The sequence below is a fragment of the Hypanus sabinus genome, chromosome 13, assembly GCF_030144855.1.
Source record: "Hypanus sabinus isolate sHypSab1 chromosome 13, sHypSab1.hap1, whole genome shotgun sequence".
In the NCBI taxonomy this organism is placed as follows: domain Eukaryota; kingdom Metazoa; phylum Chordata; class Chondrichthyes; order Myliobatiformes; family Dasyatidae; genus Hypanus; species Hypanus sabinus.
The window spans coordinates 82,337,537-82,360,714 of NC_082718.1; the positions used below are offsets into that span (position 1 = coordinate 82,337,537).

Here is a 23,178-nt window from a genome sequence, read left to right on the forward strand (position 1 = left end):
AGTCTGCATTCACAGAAAGAATGGTGATGCTTCCAATCAGAAAATTTCCATGAATCTCCTGCTGATTTAACAATTTTAATATTGTTGTAAGTTATACCCAAGCATTTCTTTATGTTGATTAATTTACTTGAGTAGCTCAAATAGGCTCACAAAAAAATGATTAGGTTCACGAAAATGATTCCAGGATTGAATGGCATGGCAGATGCTGTTTGATGGCTCTGGGCCTGTACTCATTGGAATTACGAAGAATGTGGGGTGACCTAATTGAAACCTATTGAATGGTGAAAGACCCCGAAAGAGTGGATATGGAGAGGATGTTTCCTATGGTGGGAGAGTCTAGGACCAGAGGACACATCCTCCGAATAGAGGGATGTCCTTTTAGAAAGGAGATGAGGATGAATTTCTTCCGCCAGAGAGTGGTTGAATCCGTGGAATTTCTTGCCACAGATGGCTGTTGAAGCCAGGTCTTTGTGTATATTTAAGGCAGAGTTTTGTAGATTCTTGATTGGTCAGGATATGAAGGGATACAGGGAGAAGGCAGGAGCCTGGTGCTGAGAGGAAAAATGGATCAGCCATGATGAAATGGCGGAGCAGACTCTGGGCCAAACGGCCTAATTCTGTTCCTTGATCTTTTGGTCTTATGGTCTTAAATGTTTACATTAGTGTCAATTTAAACTTCAATAATGCTGCAGCTAGGAGAGATGGTAATTCACAGCTCCAGGGTTCAGTCCCAATCTCTGGTGCTGTGTTGAGTTGCATGGATTTCCTCTGCATGTTTGGGTTTTGTCCCATGTCCCAAACACATGTATGTTGGCAGTTTGTTCAGTCAGTGTAAACTTCTCTTTCATTTCCCAGTGGTACAAGCTCATAAAACCCACCCCTTGGATCCTAGTATAAGGTAATGGTAGAATATGGGAGAGGCAAAGAGGTTGCAGGGACAGTGAAAGGGTAGGATTAGAGTAAAACGTGTGCTTGATGGCTTGGCGTATTTCCATGATATCTCTCTCTTTGACTCTGTAATTAATATTGGAGAGTTGCGTTCATTATTGCCATTCACTACTGTAGTACAGTGTTCGCTGGTATAATTCCCATACCCTCATCATGCTCTGACACAATTCCTGTGACGTAATTCCTGAGAATTCGTGTATGGGGTAAAGCTCAGAATCTGACCTTTCAAATGGTCTTGACTGTACTTGAAGGCTCTTTGAAGATTTGAAGAGAATGCACTCTGATAAAGCAAACAAAAACTTAGCTTATTTTCAGTCACTTTGTGAAAACTTTCAGAAACCAAAACACTTCTAAACATGTTTGCCAGCACTTCACAACAGAACAGTGATGGTCTGCGTGCTTCATGTAACATTTCAATGCTGATTGTTAAATCTGGAAAGCCCCATATAGTTAGAGAAGAACTGTTTCTACTGGCAGAAAGGGAGGAACTGTATACGTTTTGGCATAAGTCACCAGCCCAAATAATTAAAGTGATTCAGCTTGGTAACAACTCTGTTCAAAGATGAATTGATGAGATATCTGGTTAAGTGGAAGACACATTGTGCATAATACTTAGAATTATAGAATTTCCTCAGCAGTTTAATGAGTCAACTTTGCCAGGCAATGAATCGTTGCTTCTTGGTTATGATCACTTTCATAAAAAGTGAAAGTGTGATTCAAGGGGGCTAGGAACAGAGATACATAGGGGGAATCAATGTTTTGGATTGTTGGGCAATATTCTTCAAAGAGAAGGGCATTCTGCTCACAGATATTCTTGCTTGTGCTTGATGGCGATGGGGCACCATCAATGACAGGACGCCACTATGGAGTTATTCCTTTCTTGAAAAAAGCTGTACCTAACACATTTGTCATTCACTGTATAATTCACAGACAGCATCTTGTTGCAAAATTCTTAAATGATTGGCTGTGCAAATCCTTACTGTTATTAAAGTGGTAAATAAAATAAAAACTCATGCTCTCAATTTGCGACTGTTTTGAGAGCTTTGGATTGAGAATGATGAGCAGTTTGAATGTTTGCTGTTGCATACAGAAGTCAGATAGCTCTCAAAAGGAAACTGAGACATTCTTATGCACTTTTAGAAACTGTGATAAAATTCCTTGATGATTCAAGTGCTTCATTCAGTAATCACTTCAAGAATATTGGACATGACATTGTTTATTTATCAGAGTTATTCACAAACTTTAATGAGATCTATTTTCAATTGCAAGAAAATACATCTTATTAAAGTTGTATTGGTCATCTCCACATTTCTGTCCAAATTAACCCTTTTTAAGTGCAACATCGGCCTTCACAACCTTTTCCAATTTCCAAGCCTGTCTGAGTTGGAAGAGAAAGAGAGAAATATCAGATGATGATCTTTGAGTATACTGTGCCCACCTTGGTCGTCTGTATAAAGACATGTCAGAGAGGTTTCAGGATCTTCTCTCGATCCAAATTCCAGATTGGGTAATCAGTCCATTCCAGAACACTTGTAATGGGGAATTAACAGGAAGAATGGAGGAAGAACTGATCTCTCTATAAAGTGACTTTGAGCGGAAGCCAAAGTTTAAAAAATCATATTGGGACGTTTGGTTGCAGAAGGAAATCTCAGAATGCTGTACTGCACTGTGGAAAAAGATTAAGGTGTTCTTTATTGCCTTTCCAACATCAAATTTAGTGGAGCACAGTTTCATTACAACTTCTTTGAAGGAATGGGGATCTGAGACTCCTTCTGAATGACATTCAGCCTGATTTTGCAAAGCTGATATCACTATACCAAGCCAAACCATATCTTGTAAAGTGAAAAAGCAAATAAGTAGTGAATAGTTGGACTATTAATGTACGCTCTAAAATCATTGATGAAAATGGATTTTGCTGTAACTAGTAGCTTAAAATAGATGAATATTTTTTGCAATTATTTGTCACTGGTTTGAGTTTTCAGTTATTTCCTTTCACTGTGCATCATACATCAAAGTTCTTTATAGTTCTTTTTAATGTAATGGCCAGAAAGGAAAGTGGAGCTGGTGCTCTGCTGAGGATGTGGTCTGGGTGCCAAAGGAGTGGTAAACCAAAAAAAGTTTGGAAGCCACTGATCTGGACAGATATGTGAACAAGCAGAGATATACAGTGGATCATATGCAGGCTGGTGTCCAGTTTAAATTATTACTATGGTCTTAGGCCATAGGGGACACTCCTGTGTTGTACCATTCTCTAAAAATAGAGCAAAAAGACATGCAGTTGGTCCAAAGGCTAGGCCGGCAATCTTAGCAGAGTGAGTTTGCTGATAAGAATGCAGAGTAAATTTTAGAGATTTCGTACTAGTTGGTTGTGGGTGATGGGTGGAGAGCAGAGGGATAACATACCCACTAGCACTCAACAATCGGGAAAAGAAGTAAAATACTGAAAACGAGAATTACCTGCAGCACAGAAAAAAGGTATCCTAAGTTTGAACGATGTTCAGCTGACCCATCACTTTGAACATCCCATTCAATTTGGTCACCTTGGAACCGATGCAAAGAAGGAAAGTTGAGGATTTCTTTGGCACCATTTACAACCTTACAGTATTGTAAAGAAGTACTTTGCAGACAAAGAATTATTTGCACAATTTTACTCAAGTGTCTAGAAATAGCAGAAGTATACCAAAATCAGAATGATGCTGGATGAGAGAACGGTGTTGGACAGAACACTAAGGATACCTACTCGGCTCTTTCTCAAATTAATAGCCTGCTATATTTATGTCCACCTGAGAGTAGGGTGGGGCCACAGTGTTAAAAGCACTTTGAAAGACAAGATTTCTGACTGCAGCATTTTCTTGGTGTTGTGTGGGAGTGACAGCATGAATGATCATGTGCAAATCTCTGGAGTGGCTTCATAAACTTGCAAGTCTCACTTAGAGGTGAACACACTGCTAACAGAGCCAATGGTGATAAGATGTACTGAGAAGGAATGAAACACGTTTCTTGCATTTCTGCACTGAATTATGATTCAAGATGAGAAATAGACATGAATTTCTTAGCCTTAAGAAGAAATGACCACCAGGGAAGAGATGACATGAACCTCTTAGCCTTGAGTTATGATACAAGACAAGAAAAAGACATGAACTTGAGAAGATATAACCACCGGGGAGACATGACATGAACAAGACATGAGCTTCTTACTCTTGAGAAGAATTAACCACTAGGGAACTATTGAACCATACACATGATAGTGATTAATTAAGAAAAGGTACATTTAAGGTATCACATTAAACTCTATCAGCTTGGAGAAAAGGACCAATTCAAACTCACATCATGATAATTCAAGTCATTCTTATCAACATGTGAAGAGAAAACACAGCTTATCTAAAAGATAACAGTTCACCAGTATTGCAATGTGTCTTATGATGGTTTCGTATTCAGGAAGATGTCCCAGCGAATTTGTGCAACACATCAGAGATTGAAAAAGAAATGACTTGGCCTTGTTCCTTGATAATATCTGATCTGCTTGAAACAATTATTGATAAAACTAATGTAGAGTAATGCTGCTGGGGTCTCTAGGTTAAAAAAAGACTCAAGAAACAGTTTTACTAATAACGTTTGTGGTAGAGAATAGAACCAAGAAGGCCTTTACTGTAACAAGGTTTGAGAACAAGAGGAAAACAATCTTTCCCTAATTTTTAGAGCCCAGGTGAAATTGTGCTTGGAATATTCTGATTTCCTGGCTTAAGGAGGGCTTCCCATCCTTTTTTATGCCACAGACCAATAGCATTAAGTAAGGGGTCCATGGGCCCCAGGTTGGATGAATGAATGAATGATCTTTTTGTCATTATACATAGGTACAATGAAACTCTGTTTGGCTTCCTCTCAGGCAATCAAACAAAGCGGTAGATAAAAACAAGACAGTAATAGAAAAACAGTATTAAATACATAAGTAGCAGAAAATAAGTTGCGTGTTCTCCAATGACCAGTACCTGGGATCGATCGTAACTGGTGAGAGCTGCTACTATACTTAGGGTACTTAGCAGAACTAAGAAACATACAAAGCCGAGAGTGAGCTGAGCCACTGCTGCGTCTGCAAGTGCCGCCATCTGAAATGCAATGGTTTCTTCACTTTGATTGGGGGTATATGAAGAAAAATTTGGCAGACTGAACCTATGCTCCCTTTCACAAAAAGAGACTAGTCACAATCTCATTGAATGGCCGAATGGGCAGGAAGGGCAGAATGGCCTTCTGGTGCTTTTGCCATCTGCTTTCTTACTTGCAATAGCATACTCTTGTCACCAATCGAACATTGAGTTATTGGAAAGGCTTGGGGAAAAGTGATACAATTGTTTAGAGGAATTTGTTTTTATTTGCCTGATAAAGAATTATTTAAACTGTACAGAAACCTAGCATAAGAAGTGCATAATTAAGATTTCCTTTACATGGTATGGTGCATAAATTGACAAGATTCCAGATGACGGAGGTTGTTGGCACCTTCCAAGAGGCTGATTTGTGTTAATCTAAAGTGGACAGTAACCTGACTATCACCTAGTACACACTATTTATGATAACACCATTGGCATTGTCTGCCTAAGTCCATCGCCCCTACAGGAGAATAAGCAGCCAGCAGAAGCTCACCAGGGTTGTCTGTCCTGGCCCAGTCTTTCAAGTTTCTCCAACTGTAGCCCATCTTTGAAGAACCTTGCTCTCCCAGGGATGAGGCCCTTGGAAATTCTGTAGCATGAACTATTATAGAATGAGGTTTCTAGCCTCATGCCCAAACCTCAAGCTTTCTCAGCTGGGCTTGGGACCATCTGTGGTGGATTAGCAATAGCATTATACTGTTGTATATTGAACGTTTTGTCATACTTTGAGAGATTTGGGCTCCTTATCTAAGAAAAGATATGTTGGCATTGGAGAGGGTCCAGAGGAGGTTCACAATACTGATCCCAGGACTAAAAGGTTTAACATATGAGGAAAGGTTGATGGCTCTGGGCCTGTGCTCTCCTGAGTTTAGAAAAATGAGGCGGATCTCATTGAAACCTATTGAATATTGAAAGGCCTGGGTAGAGTGGGTGTGGAGAAAATGCTTCCAATAAAATTGAGAGTATAGGACCAGAGGGTACAGACTCAGAATAGAAGGATGCCCATTTGGAACAGAGATAAAGAAAGAATTTCTTTAGCCAGGGAGTGGTGAATCTGTGGAATTCTTTGCCATAGACGGCTGCGGAGGTCAAGTCATTGGGTATATTTAAAGCAGAGGCTGATAAATTCTTGATTAGTCAGGGTGTGAAAGGGAAAGCAGGAGAATGAGGAGGAGAGGGATAATAAGTCAACCATGTTGGAATTGCAGAGCTGACCCATTGGGCCAAGTGGCCTAATTCTGCTCCTATATTTTATGGTTTTATGTGGACTTGATGACAACTTGTATATCCACAGAATTTTTTTTATAATTTGTTAATATTATTATGTTCTTTGCTTGTGATATATGTACTTTGTCTTTCTCCTTGTTGCCAGAGGAATGTTGTTTTGTTTAGCTGTATGATAATAAGCTTGATGTTGAGCTTGTATTAGATATTGGAGTAATGGTTTTGTGGGAGAGGGAATAGATAAATGAAGTAGAAATGAACAGTTTGTGGAAGGTATATCCATTGGAGAATCATCATAAACACAAGGGATTTTGGAGATGTTGGAAGTCCAGAGTAATACACACAAAATACTGGAAGAACTAAAGCAGACAAGCAGCATCTAGGTCAGGAGTTCCCAACTTTTCTTTATGCCATGACCCCTGATTGGGAACCCTTGATCTTGAGGAATAAACTGAGACCCTTAATTAGGACGGGAGAGGAAGAGGGGAGAAGCCAGCATAAGCAACTGGACGGAGGGGAAAGAGTACAAGCTGGTAGGTGATAGGTGAAGTCAGGTGAAGGAGAAGATAGGTGGATAAGGGAGGAGAGGATGAAGTGAGAAGCTGGGAGCTGATATGTGGTAAAGGTAAAGAGCTGAAGAAGAAAGGATCTGTTTGGAGAGGAGAGTGGATAATGGGAGAAAGGGAAGGTGGAGGGGCAAAAAAGGGTGGTGATAGATGTGTGAGGTGAAAAGAAAGGATAAGAGCGGAGCCACAATGGGGATTGGAAAAACTGATAAAGGGGAGTGCTCATAAATTACCAGAAGTTAGAAACATTGATGCTCATGGTGTCAGTTGGAGGCTACCCAGACAGATTATTGGCTTTTCCTTCTCTAGGAGTGGCCACATCGTGAGGAGGTCATGGACCATCATGTCGGAATGGGAATGGGTGGTGGAGTTAAAATGTTTGGCTACTGGGAAATCCTCTTCCTTTGTACTTGTGTGGAACTCTTGAGCTGATGACAATTATTTCATGCAAGCACTTAGGTTCATTTGTTGGGAACTATGATGTTACTTAGGTGGATCCAGAAATGAATGTGTGATTTCTGAGTCCAAACAAAACTGCTAAAGATCCATGGAGATTTAAGAATTTTATCTCATGATCATCGAGTGTTTTGAGATGCAAATTATCTTTGGTCTGTGTTGAAAGCAGATTTGCAAGTTAATAAGCAAGATGATATTTTGAAAACAGTCCATCTGTACTCTTACAATTTGTAAATTTTAAAAGTATTCACAGTTTAAGTCAATTTTATTATCAAAGTACATATATGTCACCATATACAAACCTGGGATTTCATACTCAATAAATCTACAGAATAATGAACATAACAAAACCAATGAAAGACAGCCCAACTGGAGTGCAGAAGACAGCAAGCTGTACAAATACAAAAAGAAGAAATAAAACAATAATTAATTAATAAACAATATGTATCAAGAACACGAGATGAAAAGTCCTTGAAAGTGAGTCCATTGATTGTAGAAACATTTCAATGATGGAATGAATGAAGATGAGTGAAGTTATCATTTTTAGTTCAAGAGTCTGATGGTTGAGGGCTAGTAACTGTTCCTGAACCTGGTGGTGTGAATCCTGACACTTTTGTACCTCTTCCTGATGGCAGTAATGAGAAGAGAGTATGTCCTGGGTGGTGGTGATCCCTGATAATGGACGCTGCTTTCCTGCGATTGTGTTTCATGTAGATGTGCTCAATGGCAAGGAAGGCTTTACCTGTGATGGACTGGGCTGTATCCACTACTTTTTGTAGGATTTTCCATTCAAGGACATCGGAGTTCCCTTCACAGGCTTTGATGCCGACAGTCAGTGTATGCCCCGCTACGCATCTTTGTACACACCATGGGGAAAGAGGTGCCATATGTTAGCCTCAGTGGTTTGAATGCACCATCTTACAAGAAACATCAAGCACAAGCTGAGAATATTATTCTGATCATGTGATTCTTCTGTTTCTTTAGAAGCTGCCAAAGTATGAGCAGCCTATTCAGCAGCAACACATCAAGTCTTCAAGATTCCACCTTGTCCCTTCCACGGAAGCAGAGCTCTTCCAATAAACAGCCTCTTCGTGCCCTCTACGACCTTCTCATCTCACCTATGGAAGGGGTAAGTGAACAGTGCACTGAATCAAATGCATTATATTGCCATTTGATAAATGTGTTATGGTCTTAAGCAATAAGAGTTGTAGGACACTTTGATAAAAAAGAAACTTTTTATAGAATAGAAACTGAGGGGCACACAGTGGTGCAGAAGCTGCTGCCCACACTGAGCACGTCAGCTGTGGTGTGTGCATGCAGACTTGCATGCAGCATGGTGATCTAGAGCAGGCTGGTGATCAAACACCTGATCTGTCACCCTGCACCTGAACTAGTCACCGAGGCTAAGGCTGTTTTGTAAGATGCTGAGCTGAGGACTGGATGCACTACGAATGTGGCCAGACAGTTTTACACCACCTACTGATGACGTATCCAGCACGCTCCCCCTGCGTTTAAATGGGATTGGTGACCTTCATTTACATAGCGATTCACAGAGTCTCTTCTGCTTAACTTGCCCCCAGTATCCACAATGTCTGTCTATGCTAATCATATTTTCTGCATTTGGCCCTTTCCTATCAACATACCTGTCAAAATGTCTTTTAAATATTGTAGAGTACCTGCCTCTACCATTTACTCTGGCAGCTCCTTCCTTACACCTGCCATCCTCTCTACATTAGGCTTCCCCTGCAGGTCTCCTTTACTTTATTATTGTTATTTATTTTTTCTCAGCTCAAGCTGGAAAACCTAAGGTATGGGCATAGCTAAGCGCACTCATTTCTCAGTTGCTAGGAACTTTCAGACTATTCTAATGGTGTTTAGTATCGTGGCTTTCTGGAGATTTACATAAATAATTGTTTAAAGCTATTGTGTAGTGACTTTGCGATGATACCATTTGTAGATATTGCTATTGTACTCAATTCCCTTTTTATAATTCTATATAGTTCTGATATTTTTCATTTATTGATTACTGTATGTTATATGTGTTTGGAATGATTATATCTAGTAAGTGAGAGTTCTTGCTTGTGTATCCTGCTATATTATATACAGATGAATATTATCAATTGTCTTATCTGTAATATTGGACCAGTCGTAATGTAATTTGTAGCACCCAGACTCTGAAACTGGATCAGGCTTGTATTTATAGTAAGGTATGGTGTCTTTTATGTGTTTGTATTTTAAATCAAGATTTTGGTAAATGATGTTTGCCACTCAGTTGTGCCTGTGTAAGTAATCCGATTGAGTTAAACTGCAATAGGATCCTGTAAAGTGTTGGATGGTTTCAAGTTTCTCTTGGCATTTTCTGTGTTAAATTTGTTGGGTTTTTTTATTATGTATTTTTGATCATTTTTGTGTTAACCACCTGGTCCTGTATTCCCAGAAAGAAGCCTTCTGTTTCTGGGAAGAGGTCTTTTATTACTGTTATTATTGTTATTATTATTAGTAGCAGTAGTATAGGTGGTGGTAGTAGTAATAGTCATATTATAATTACTTGATGGTGGAACAGGAGCAAAGGGTCAAACATTCAATCCTGCTCCAAACATTCCTTTGGTCATTTGACAACAGGTGTTATTGAAGGACTGACTAATCAGGTGGATTTTTACAACAGTTTGGTAATTGCACCATTACTGATGGTAACTAGTTTTTTAATTTGTTTTATTAGTTGAGTTTAAATTCCAGTGGGATTACTGATTAAGCTTACACACAAATGATGTATTGCAGCCTTCAGAGAAATAGATGGCAGAACCTCTGGTGCCACCAATTTACATAAATCTCCCTTTTTGGTTTAAGAGTCACGTTGACTATACAGAACAAAAGCAGGCCCATGCTGACCAGATTCCCTTTGTAGGTTGTTCCATTTGGCCCATATTCCTCTAAACAGGAGTTTCCAACCTTTTTTTTATGCCAGGGACCAATACCATTAACCGAGGGGTCCATGGACCTCAGGTTGGGTAAGATGGAGGGTACACACTCCAGTCCTCATAAAAGAATCAGAAGTGGAAAGAGTGAGCAATTTCGAGTTCCTGGGTGTCAATAATCTCTGAGGATCTAACCTGGACCCAACATATCGATGCAGCTATCAAGGAGGCACGACAAGTGAATATATTTCATTTGGAGTTTGAAGAGGTTTGGTGTGTCACCAGAAAATGCAAATTTACACAGATGGGCTGTGGAGAGCATTCTAACTGGCTGAATCACCATCTGGTATGGGGTGGGCTGCTACTGCACAAGATTGAAATAAGCTGCAGAGAGTTGTAAACTTAAGCAGCTCCATCATGGGCACTAGGCTCCATTGAATCCAGGACATCTTCAAGGACTAATGCCTCAAAAGAGTAGCATCCATCATTAAGGACCCCCATCACCCAGGACATACCCTCTTCTCATTGTTACTGTCAGGAAGGAGGTACAGGAGCCTGAAGGCACACACTCAATGATTCAAGAACAGCTTCTTCCTCTCTGCCATCCAATTTCTGAATGATCCCAGGAACACTACCTCACTGCTTTTTTATTTCTATTTTTGCTCTACACATTTAATTTAACTTTAATATATATGATGACATATGCCAGTGATACTAAACCTGATTCTGATTCTGATCTAAACCTTTCCTAACTGTACTTGTTCAAGTGTCCTTTAAAAGTTGTTATTGTACTTGTCTCTTCAACTCCCACTTCATCATTCCATGTCTGTGTGAAAAGGAAAGTAGTTGCCCTTCAAATTTTCCCCTCATGTTAGTCCTGTGCCCTCTGATTCTTCATACCCCAATGCTGGGAAAAGAACTATCTATCCCCTTCATAATTTTATACACTTCTATTTCATGCACATTCAGATGTTTACCTGCTTTTAGCAATGACATTAACAGTGTACTGGTAGCCCAGTGACAGTGTGACTTCAGTGCAGGAGGCTAATCCAGTGGTGGCTTCAAGGAAAGGATGGGTTCAGTAGAGTGCATGTGGAGAGGATGTTTCCTATGGTGTGTGGACACAACCACAGATTAGAGGGGTGTCCATTTAGAACAGAGATGAGGAATTTCTTTAGCTAAAGGGTAGTGAACCTGTGAATTTCTTTGCCACAGGCAGCTGTGGAGGCCAAGTCTTTATGTAGAGTTAAGGTAGAGGTTGATAGGTTCTTGATTGGTCAGGGCATTAAGAGATACGGAGAGAAGGCAGGAGGTTGGGGCTGAGAGAGAAAATAGATCAGCCATGATGAAATAGCAGAGAAGACACAGTGGGCCAAATGCTTAATTCTGCTCCTATATCTTATGGTCTTACGGACTCTGTTGAATCTTGCCAATGAAGATACATATAAAGCTCCATCAGGCCTCTACATAGAAATGGTGAAGAGTTTTATTTGACAGTTGGCTGTCAAAAATTATGAATGTTTTTGACTGACATTAAGAGGCATGTTTTATGGACATTCGAGTATTGCAGGAAATAAAAACAGCCCAGAACTTGCTGGTGCCAAATGGGATGACAGGATGTCCCAACCACTCGTCGTCCATTCTTAACTTTAGAGCAGGGATTCCCAACCTTTTTTTTGTCATGGACCAATGCCATTAAGCAAGGGGTCCATGAACCCCAGGTTTGGAACCCCTGATGTACAGGATCTCCTACTGGCAACTAAGTTAACAGCAGCCTGAGTGCAGACTTTTAAGGATAAGTCATATCATGTTGCAAGGCTACACATATCTTATCTGTAGAATTGGTGACGAAAATCCTTTTTCACTCAGCTTAGGTCAGCTATCAAAAATATTGAGTGTTTCTGAAAGATTATAACTTCTAAAAAAATAATCAAGAGCAATTAAAATTCAGAAAGGTATGAAAGAAACTAAATTAATATTATTTTAAAATCCAGAAACTGAAGGATTGGAAATATTTGAGTAAAATCTGTCATTAAAAATGTAAATGTCTAAATTTACTTTGTCCTTCAGAGCCATTTCTAAGCACAGAAATGAATGAAATCTCTCTTCCTGCACCACATCTACCAATTCATTATCCATAGGGTGAATTTCCCAGTGCTGAGGAATTTCAGGAAGTTAATGCCCTTGAGGAGCTTTACTGTGGAACATTGGTGGTAAAGCTCCTTTTCAGAAGATATTCCAGCAATTCTACACAGAATTCTCAGTATTTCTTGGGAAAAACTGGTCTAATATACACCAGGGAACAATGGGACGGGAAAAGGAAAGGAGCAAGGATATAGAAGAAATTTGTGCATAAACAGTGGGTAACATATGGAGAATGTAGTGGGATTTATGGGCTTTATGGCCTCTTGGAACACTTAAATCATTTCAGTACCACTGAGAATTTCCTTGCTAGGTATTGATGACTGCCATTTAATATTGGGTGGCGGGGTGGAGATGCATCTCTACCAAAGGAGGTGTAAAGTGCTCCTTCCCTCCACTAGCCAGCAGATCAGCCTTTTGGGCAAGGTGTAGCACTTGCTTACCCCTCCACCCTTGCCCTTGGGAGCAGCTGGTGGTTGGTCGTATGAGCAGCTGGTACATATCACAAGTCCTGGTGATGTGACCATTGATGCCAGGCAGACAATCTCTGAAGAGTATTGATAATGGCTGGAGTCACCCATCTTGTTAAAGACACTGCCCAAAAGGGAATATCAAACCACATCTGTAGAAAAATTTGCCAAGAACAATCAGTCATGGAAAGACCATGGTTGGCCATTTCTTATGACACGGCACATAACGAACGAATGAAAATAGCAGATTGGGTGTGTTAGTGAACTAATAATTCTATGGATTGAACTGGTGATTCAGAGACAGAAGTTCAAATCCCATTTCAACCTGTGGGATGGAAATCAAGTTAATTAAATAAACTAGAATAATGTTCCAGCCAGCCTCTTAATCATTCCCCCCCCCCAAAATTTTTATTCAGGTATCTTCCCTCTTCTTTCTCCGGTCTGAGGAAGGGTCTCGGACCAAAATGTCAGCTCTTTATTCATTTCCGTAGATGCTGCCTGACCTTCTGAGTTCCTCCAGCATTTTGTGTGTGTGTTGCTATAGACCATGCTCGCCCATGTCATACGACACACCACATCATGATGATGATGATTTAATATTGAGGTGTGACTGCAAGTCAGATGTGCACAAACTATGGGAGAAGTGGCATGCGTGAACAGAGGAATAAATCCACTCAGGTTTGCAACAGTGCTCGGCTAAAGTTGGCTGATGGTGCATATTCCCCTTACAACAGAGAGGGAGCTGATTTGTCCCATCGAGTCGGTGGAGGCTTTTGGAGCCGTTCCATCGCCCCTCTCCCAAACTGTAATTCATTCTCTCTCTCATGACCATCAGCTCCTCCTGGTCCTGCTGCCACTCTCACCGGAGGTAACCTGTACAAGCAAACACTTCCTCGGGATGTGGAAGGAGTACAGGGTCTCTGAGTGAAACTTGTGTTGCCTCAGGCAAAGTATTCAAAATCTCTGCAGAGAGCCCTCTAGGTCAGGACTGAACCTGGTCGCTGAAGCTATACGACAGCTTTAACATCTACTGAGCTGTCCAATGCACAGATAGGAAGGAGATGGCTCCAAGCTAGTCTGGGCACAGCTGCTTGACTCAACCACCTCAATGTAGAATCATGTCCAATCAACATTTGTATAACCATCCGAAAAAAATCTGTGTGCCTTAAGTTTGCAGGAGTCCTGTATTGTGCAATTTTAACAAGGTCAGTGGACAAGAGTGATCTGTTTGCTGGGAAAAGGAAGCATGTGGTGCCTTGTATTTCCTGTTTTTTTATGAACGGACTGTGCACTCAGGAACATGGTGAGAAAAACGCTGAGAATACTGAATGGTAAGGGTGTATGCAGTACAAAATAGCAGGATGTGTACAGAATATAACTCTGGGAAACAACTAGATCTATATATCTTTGAACAAACAACCTACTGTTTCTCTGAATAAGTCTTCCATATTGTTTCCCAAGCATGCATCCTCTTCTCCACTGGAAATGCTCTTGCTTTCTGTCCTGTATCTACAAGGCTAGGTAGCTGTAGGAGGTGCAGTTAAGCTAAATGAGACTTTATAGATAAAGCTGGTATATGTCATCAAAGATACACATTTGACAGTGGCAGGATGAGGAGCCATCGGAATGGGATTCTGTGTCAGTATTTTTTCTGAAGAAGAAAGTTGACAACACTAGACATACTGCAAGTTCACCACTTAAGGTGTGCTTTTGATAAGGGACGAAGAGAGTTTATCATTTTCTGCTGATATTATCTCACCAGTTAATCTCTTTTTGTAAGATTGCTCTCTGGCCATTTGACATGTTAACTCAATTGGTAAACAACTTCACCAGAAAGGTGTTCTGCAGGCCCTGAGTTATAAAAAGAGATTAGAAAGGTTAGGTCTGTTTCCCTTGGAGCAGAGGAGGTTGAAAAGTGACGAAATAGAGATACATGAAACAATTTTTGCATCTCTCTCTCTCTCTCTCTCTCTCACTCTCTCTCCCCCTCCCTCTCTCCCTCCCTCTCCCCTTCTCTCCCCTCCACCCTTCTCCCTCTCCCTCCCTCTCTTCTCCCCTCACTCCTCTCCTCCCTCCTCTCTCCTTTTTCTCTCCTCTCCTTTCTCCTCTTTCCTCTCTCCGTCTCCTCTCTCTCTTTTCTCTCCCTCCTCCCTCTCCCCTCCTCCCTTCCCTCTCTCCCCTCTGTCTTCACTCCTCCCTCCTTTTTTTCCATGCTCTCGACTTGCTGCTGCCATCAGGTAGTTGGTACATGAGTCTCAGGACTCGCACCACCAGTTTCAAGAACAGTTACTACCCCTCAACCATTAGGCTCTTGAACAGAAGGGGATAACTACACTCACTTGCCCATCCTTTGAGATGTCCCCACAACCAATGATCTCACTTTTAAGGACTCTTCATCTCCTTATATCATGTTCTTGTTATTTATTGCTATTAAATTATATTTGCATTTGAACAGTTTGGTGTCTTCTGCACGCCGGTTGCTCTTTCACTGATCCTTTTATAGTTACTATTCTATAGGTTTGCTGAGTGTGCCTGCAGGAAAATGAATCTCAGAGATGTATGTGGTGTTATATATGTACTTTAATAATGAAATTCAGTTTGAACTTTGAATTTAAAATTATGAGAACCATGGAAAGGGCAAACAGCCAGAGTCTGTCTCCCACTGTGGAGATACCTAATTCCAGCGGGCAGAGGTTTACAGCGAGAGGGAGTAGGTATAAAGCGGATCTTGGGATAAATGTTCCACGTAAAGCATCTTGCCTCTGGAAACAGCTACCAGAGGAAGTGGTGGAGGCAGGCACAGTAACAACATTTTAGAGGCATCTGGAGGGTCACTAGATTGAACAGGAAATAGAGTGATGTGGAATTACTGCAGGCAAGTTGGGCTAGTATAGATCAGGGGTTCTCTACCTTTATTATGCTATGGACACCTACCATTAACCTGGGGGTCCGTGGACCCCGGGGATAGATCGACATGACGGTTTCCATAGACACGGTGGGCTATAGGAACTGTTTCTATCTTGTACAACTCTAAGACTCTGGAATAAATCGTTGTGATAGTACAACCATTCTGCCTTGGACTCAGGAGACAAAGAGTTCAAATCCCACTTAGGGCAGTTTCAGTGAGCAAGGTTCAACTCTGTACCTTAGGCTGGCATCCAGCACAGCAGTAAGTGTGGGTACATCTCCAGCCTCCCATCCACCCTTACCATTTCATTTGTGGAAACTATGAGTTTCACTATTGACCGGCACAAATCATGCCATCAGCCCGTCTGAAGCCTGTTGAAGGTGGAAGCAGCATTTATGTCTCAAACTCTTTACTTATGAGGCGGTGCAGTAGTGGAGTGGTTAGCACAATGCCTTACAGTGCCGGAGACCTGACTGTACTCCGTTCTGACTGGTAGATTAATTGGTCAATGTAAATTGTCCTGTGATTGGCCTAGGGTTGAATTGGGGTTGCTGAGCAATGCGCCTCGAAGGCCAGGAAGGGCCTGTTCTGTGCTGTATCTCAATAAATAAATAAAAAGAAATTCCATGATTATTTCATATATAATGTGAAGTATAAAGATATATAAATATCAGTGAATTTTCTGGTGAGCCAATGGTTAAAGTGAATCTGACTCATTGCATTAATAAACAAGTTCTTTTATTCTTATTTTTATATTCTGTGGTTAACTTATAGTCTGAAATGATTCAGAACAGTCAGGCAGTTCAGTTGCCAGACCACTAAGTGAGATGGGAGACACAGGAGGCTGTAGATGCTGGGATCCGGAGAGGAAAAGAGGGCGGCACTTTAGCACAATGGTTAGCATAACACTATTACAGCACCTGCCGCTGTCTGTAAGAAGTTTGTGCATTCTCCTTGTGACCGGATGCTCTAGTTTCCTCCCGCAATCCTAAGGCGTAAGGGTTTGTAGATTAATTGGTAACGTGAGTGTAATTGAGAAGCTCTGGGCTTGCTGGATCAGAGGAGCCTGTAACTGCTGCATCTCTAAATTAAAATCAAAAATAAATAAAATAATAAAATTTGGAAAAGGTAAACATGAGAAATTCGGCAGATGCTGAAAATCCAAACTAACACGCACAAAATGCTGGAGAAACTCAGCAGGTCAGGCAGCATTTACGGAAAGGAATAAACAGTCTAAGTTTCAGGCTGAGACCATTAGAAATTTAGGAAGAGCTGCTGGTGATACTAAGCTGATCAGGCAGCATCTGTGATGGGAAATAGATTGTCAATATTGCAGGGTCTCAACCCAAAATGTAGGCTATCCCTTTTCCTTCATAGATGCTACCAGTTCTAAGTTCATTCAACAAAACATTGTCTTTTTTTAAACTGAGTGAACTCGTTTATACATGTATTCATTTATATTCCATTGAAAACCAGCAGAGGGCGCCAAATGCCCGCGATTTTAATATTTCTTCGGCAGCATGATCAGAAAAAAACATTTTCAACAGAACAATGTGTAATATAAAAAAGTGCAGCTCTTGCAGACTATCATTTCATACTTACTGAACTGCTCATTATGCCTGCTGGTGTTTAGGGTAGCAATTAAGGTTCTCCATCTCTGTCTGCCCTTGACCATTTGGCGGCGTTCAGGGCCATTTCTCTCGGTTTTCGCTACTGACGGCCATGGAAGTCCCAAATGGAGACTCAGGATTACCGTTGCACACAGATGTAGAAGGATTCTTGCCGTTTCCATACCAGTTTTGTTTGACCAGTCAGGGTTGTTAGCCCTGAACCTGGAGGATCAGTGGGCTGCTCCTACCCTGAGCTCTACCCTTTGATCTGTTTGACATAGGCAACCCTACCAAGAGCCAGAGGTTAAAGCTCTGACTCCAGCCAATATAACTCTCCGGGTCATTGAAACACTTAAGCCTGCAAACTCTACAAGGCCATGATCCTCTTGGAGGATTATTATCCTTTCATGCAGGCTATTTATTTCCTTCCAAACGTCCCCTTTCATTTTCTGCCAGGGTTGGTATGTTAACATTTACAGGTTCTGTGTAGTTTTCCTTGTATCCCTGAAGCAGAGGGGCAAGCTGAGGTTAAAGATCAAAGATGCACAAATACAGATCTTTACCTGCAGATATCCCACCTCTCCCGGAAGTTCCGGGAGTCTCCCGCATATTGATAGCAGCTCCCTGACGCCCACAGATTATATACAATATCCCAGAAATCAATTTTTTGAGAACGAGCGAGCAAGAGGGAGGGAGGGAGAGGGGGGGGGGAGAGAGAGAGAGAGAGAGAGAGAGAGAATGAGAATGAATGAATGAATGAATGAATGGATTTCTTTGTGCTAAGTAGACCTATCAAGGCAGTTGAGATTCAAAGAGCTCTGCCAGTTGATGAATCTGGTTTTGGTGCTGCCAAATTCTAATTGTGATGTAGAAAGGGCTTTCAGCATGGTGCGTCACATTAAGACAGAATTCAGAAGTCAGCTGTCTCACAAAACACTTGTGAATCTGATATCTTGCAAAATTAACAAATTCATTGACATAAACTGCTGTGAAGTTGGGACTTCTGGCAAAATGCTCAAATCTGCCAAGCAAGCCACATCACAGTACAAGGAAAGTTTGCAAAAGAAATAGAAAAGCTATTTGCATTAGCATTTAGCTATTAGCTTTGAGACTGCCAATAAAATACTCAACAAAGAATATATATATATGTGTGTGTAAATAGTTCCAACATGTGATCAAATAAATTGTTGTGTTCTTTCACAATCAAACGTCCTGTATACATACACCCTGAAGGTTGACCGGGGGAGGGGGGCTATGGGATTGCGGGGGGGCGGGGGTGGTTTTTGCTGGGTGGAACGTCTGTGCCTGTCACATTGCGAACTTTGTTAGATTCCTCTTTCACTGGGGGTGAGGGAGATTCTACTCTGTATATTAATTTACATTTGCTTTTATGTTTCTAAGGCCAAAAGGGGTTCTAAGGAGTAATTTTCTCAGACAAAATGATACTGTTCTTGCCTCGGCAAAGAGCTACCAGACAAGGTGGTGGAGGCAAGTACAGTAATAATATTTAAGAGACACCTGAAGAGTTGCTTGATTGAACATGAAATAGAGTGATGTGGAATTAATGCAGGCAAGTCAGATTAATATAGATCAGGGGTTCCTGTCTTGGGATTCATGGACCCCTCGGTTAATGGTAAGGGTCCATGGCATAAAAAGGTTGGGAGCCCCTGGTGTAGATAGACTTATTGGTCGCCATGGACACCGTAGGCTATAGGAACTGTTTTGATGTCGTACAACCCTAAGACTGGAGCGAACCCTTAGCATAGTGTTGTGGCGGCTCATTTCCTAGCGTATGCGAACCGACTCACAATTAGATAGCCTACGGGGGTTTGCGAGCACAGAGCTTTGGAGCCTCTTCGCCATGGGGGGCCGGTTGACAGAGGCTTAAAAGTGAGGCTGAAGTTTTCGAATAAAGTTTTTCCTTCGACTGCAGTTACCGACTCCGTGTCGTAATTTTAGCGCTGTTTGTAGCACACCGCTACAATTGGTGACCCCGACGGTCCAAACGATTTTTGGACCAGAAATGACCGACGCCGCCTCTGTTCATGCGGTTTCGTTGAAACTGCCGGGTTTCTGGACACAGCGCCCGGACCTATGGTTCCAGCAAGCCGAAGCCCAATTCCACGTTCGCCGGATCACCTCAGAAGACACCCGCTACTACTACGTGGTGGGCTCCCTCGACCAGGACACAGCTGCCCAGGTCGCGGAGTTCGTACAGTCGCCCCCGGCAGACGGCAAGTACACGGAATTCAAAGCCCTGCTCCTCAGGATTTTCGGACTCTCACGGCGCGAGCGGGCTGCCCGTTTACTGCACCTGGATGGCTTGGGCGACAGACCTCCATCGGCTTTAATGAACGAGATGTTGTCTCTGGCCGAGGGACACACAGGCCTCATGTTTGAGCAGGCATTCCTGGAGCAGCTGCCCGAGGACATACGCCTGCTGCTGTCCGACGCGGATTTCAGTGACCCCCGGAAGGTGGCAGCCCGGGCGGACTTGCTGTGGAACGCCAAAAAGGTGAGCGGGGCGTCCATCGCACAGATCACCCAGCCACGCTCCCGGCAGCAAACCAGTCCAGGCCCGGCCGCAGAGCCCACTAACCCCCGGCCCAATGACCACTGGTGCTTCTACCACCAGCGGTGGGGCGCAGAAGCCCGCCGTTGCCGCCCGCCCTGCAAGTTCCCGGGAAACGCCAGGGCCAGCCGCCGCTGATGGCTACGGCGGCTGGCCATCGGGATAGCCTCCTGTATGTGTGGGATAGCAGGTCGGGACGCCGCTTTTTGGTCGATACTGGGGCTGAGGTCAGCGTTTTACCTCCGACAAGTTACGACACTCGCAGCAGGGCACCGGGTCCCCCCCTGAGGGCCGTGAATGGCAGCACAGTAAGGACCTATGGCACCCGTCAGGTGCAGCTACAGTTCGGCCCCAGCCAGTTCACGTGGGACTTCACACTGGCCGCCGTAGCCCAACCGCTTCTGGGTGCGGATTTTTTGCGAGCTCACAGCCTGCTGGTTGACCTGCCCAGGAAGAGACTGGTACACGCCGAGACCTTTCAGACGTTCTCCCTGGGCGCGGCCCAGTTGCCAGCCCCTCACCTCGGCTCCATCACGCTGTCCGACAACGACTTCACCAGGGTCCTGGCGGAGTTCCCATCGGTTCTGGCACCGCAGTTCACAGCAGCCATGCCCAGGCACGGCGTACAGCACCACATCCCGACACAGGGACCACCCCTCCATGCCCGTGCTCGGCGGCTTCCCCCGGACAAGCTCCGACTGGCGAAGGAGGAGTTCCAGAGAATGGAGGAATTGGGGATCATCTGGCGGTCCGACAGCCCCTGGGCTTCCCCCCTGCACATGGTGCCCAAAGCGACGGGGGGCTGGAGACCGTGCGGCGACTACCGCAGGCTGAACGAGGCTACCACACCGGACCGCTACCCTGTGCCGCACATTCAGGACTTTGCGGCAAACCTGCACGGCGCCCGGATCTTCTCCAAGGTCGACCTTGTCCGAGGGTACCATCAAATCCCGATGCATCCTGACGACGTCCCCAAGACGGCTCTCATCACCCCGTTTGGCCTCTTCGAGTTCCTCCGCATGCCGTTCGGCCTGAAGAATGCCGCACAGACGTTCCAGCGGTTAATGGACGCGGTGGGACGGGACCTGGACTTCGCGTTCATCTATTTGGATGACATCCTCATAGCCAGCGGCAGTCGTCAGGAGCATCTGTCCCACCTCCGTCAACTCTGCGCCCGACTGAGTGAGTACGGTCTTACAATCAACCCTGCCAAATGCCAGTTCGGACTTGATACCATTGACTTCCTGGGCCACAGGATTACTAAAGACGGGGCAACCCCTCTGCCCGCTAAGGTAGATGCGGTCCGCCACTTCCCCCGACCCACCACGGTCAAAGGCCTTCAGGAATTCGTAGGTATGGTCAATTTCTACCGCCGCTTCCTCCCTTCAGCTGCCCGGATCATGCGCCCCCTGTTCGCCCTGATGTCGGGTCCGAGCAAGGACATTACCTGGGACGAGGAGTCCGCCGCCGCTTTCGTTCAAACGAAGGAAGCTTTGGCTGACGCCGCAATGCTAGTACATCCCAGAATGGACACCCCTACCGCCCTCACAGTGGACGCATCAAACACGGCAGTCGGTGGGGTGCTGGAGCAGCTCATCGCAGGTCGCTGGCAACCCCTGGCGTTTTTCAGCAAACACCTGCGGCCACCCGAGGTCAAGTACAGTGCTTTTGACCGGGAACTGTTGGCGCTCTACCTGGCAATCCGGCATTTCAGGTACTTCCTAGAAGGTCGGCCCTTCACCGCGTTCACGGACCACAAACCGCTTACCTTTGCGTTTACGAAAGCATCCGACCCCTGGTCATCCCGCCAGCAACGCCACCTGTCCTACATCTCTGAATACACAACGGATGTCCGGCACGTCTCGGGTAAGGACAATGTCGTGGCGGATGCGCTCTCTCGCCCTACCGTTCATGCCCTTTCCCAAGGGGTAGACTTTGAGGCACTGGCAGAGGCACAGCAGGTAGATGAGGAGATTCCGAGTTACAGGACTGCAGTCTCTGGTTTGCAGCTCCAGGACTTCCCCGTGGGCCCAGGTGAGAGGACCCTACTCTGTGACGTCGCCACCAACCAGCCCCGTCCGGTCGTCCCCGCAGCCTGGCAGCGACGTGTTTTCGACTCCATTCATAACTTGGCGCATCCCTCCATCCGGACAACTGTCCGGATGGTTTCCAGCAGGTTCGTTTGGCACGGACTCCGCAAACAGGTCAGTGAATGGGCCAGGACGTGCATGCACTGCCAGACGGCCAAGGTTCAGCGGCACACCAAAGCCCCACCGCAGCAGTTCCATCCCGCCCACCGGCGTTTCGACCACATTCATGTGGATATCGTGGGCCCCCTGCCAGTGTCGCGCGGAGCGCGTTACCTCCTGACTATCGTGGACCGGTTCACAAGATGGCCAGAGGCGGTCCCGCTCACCGACACCACCTCCGAATCTTGCGCCCGAGCCCTGATCGCCACCTGGATATCCCGCTTTGGTGTACCAGCCCACATTACCTCCGACAGAGGCGCCCAGTTCACCTCCAGCCTGTGGTCAGCTATGGCCAGCCTTTTGGGGACTCAGCTGCACCACACCACTGCCTACCACCCACAGTCGAACGGGCTAGTGGAGCGTTTCCACCGTCACCTGAAGTCGGCCCTCATGGCCCGCCTGCGAGGAGCCAACTGGGCGGACGAGCTTCCCTGGGTCCTTCTCGGCATCCGCACAGCGCCCAAGGACGACCTGCACGCCTCGTCGGCCGAGTTGGTATACGGCGCGCCCCTGGCCGTCCCCGGGGAGTTCCTACCAACCCCGAGGGGGCAAGAGGAAGAACCCGCTGCAGTCCTGGGCAGACTTCGCGAGAAGCTCGGTAACCTGGCCCCCATACCCACTTCACAGCATGGGCGGCACCCGACCTGCGTACCCAAAGACCTACGGAACTGTAAGTTTGTGTTTGTACGAAGGGGCGGGCATCAGCCACCGCTGCAGCGGCCATACGAGGGGCCGTTTACGGTGCTCCGGAACAACGGGTCCACGTTCGTGCTGGACGTTGGGGGGAAGGAGGAGGTTTTCACGGTGGACCGCCTCAAGCCGGCCCATGTGGACCTGGCGCAACCGGCCGAGTTTCCGGCGCCTCGGCGCAGAGGCCGACCTCCCAAGCAGGTTCTGGCCCAGGCTGTGGACATTGGGGGGTGTATCGCCGGTTCTGGGGGGGGGGTTATGTGGCGGCTCATTTCCTAGCGTA

At 44.6% G+C, this 23,178-nt stretch overlaps 1 protein-coding gene across 7 annotated transcripts in view; it reads left to right on the forward strand.

Moving 5' to 3' along the window:
- The window catches only part of ttc28 (tetratricopeptide repeat domain 28), an 886,755-nt gene that overhangs the window by 772,152 nt on the left and 91,425 nt on the right, over nt 1-23,178 (forward strand). For all 7 annotated transcript variants that reach the window (XM_059988046.1, XM_059988048.1, XM_059988047.1 and 4 more), the window contains one exon: nt 8,324-8,468. In XM_059988046.1, the coding sequence (XP_059844029.1) occupies nt 8,324-8,468 (145 nt within the window). The remainder of the gene's footprint in view (nt 1-8,323; nt 8,469-23,178) is intronic.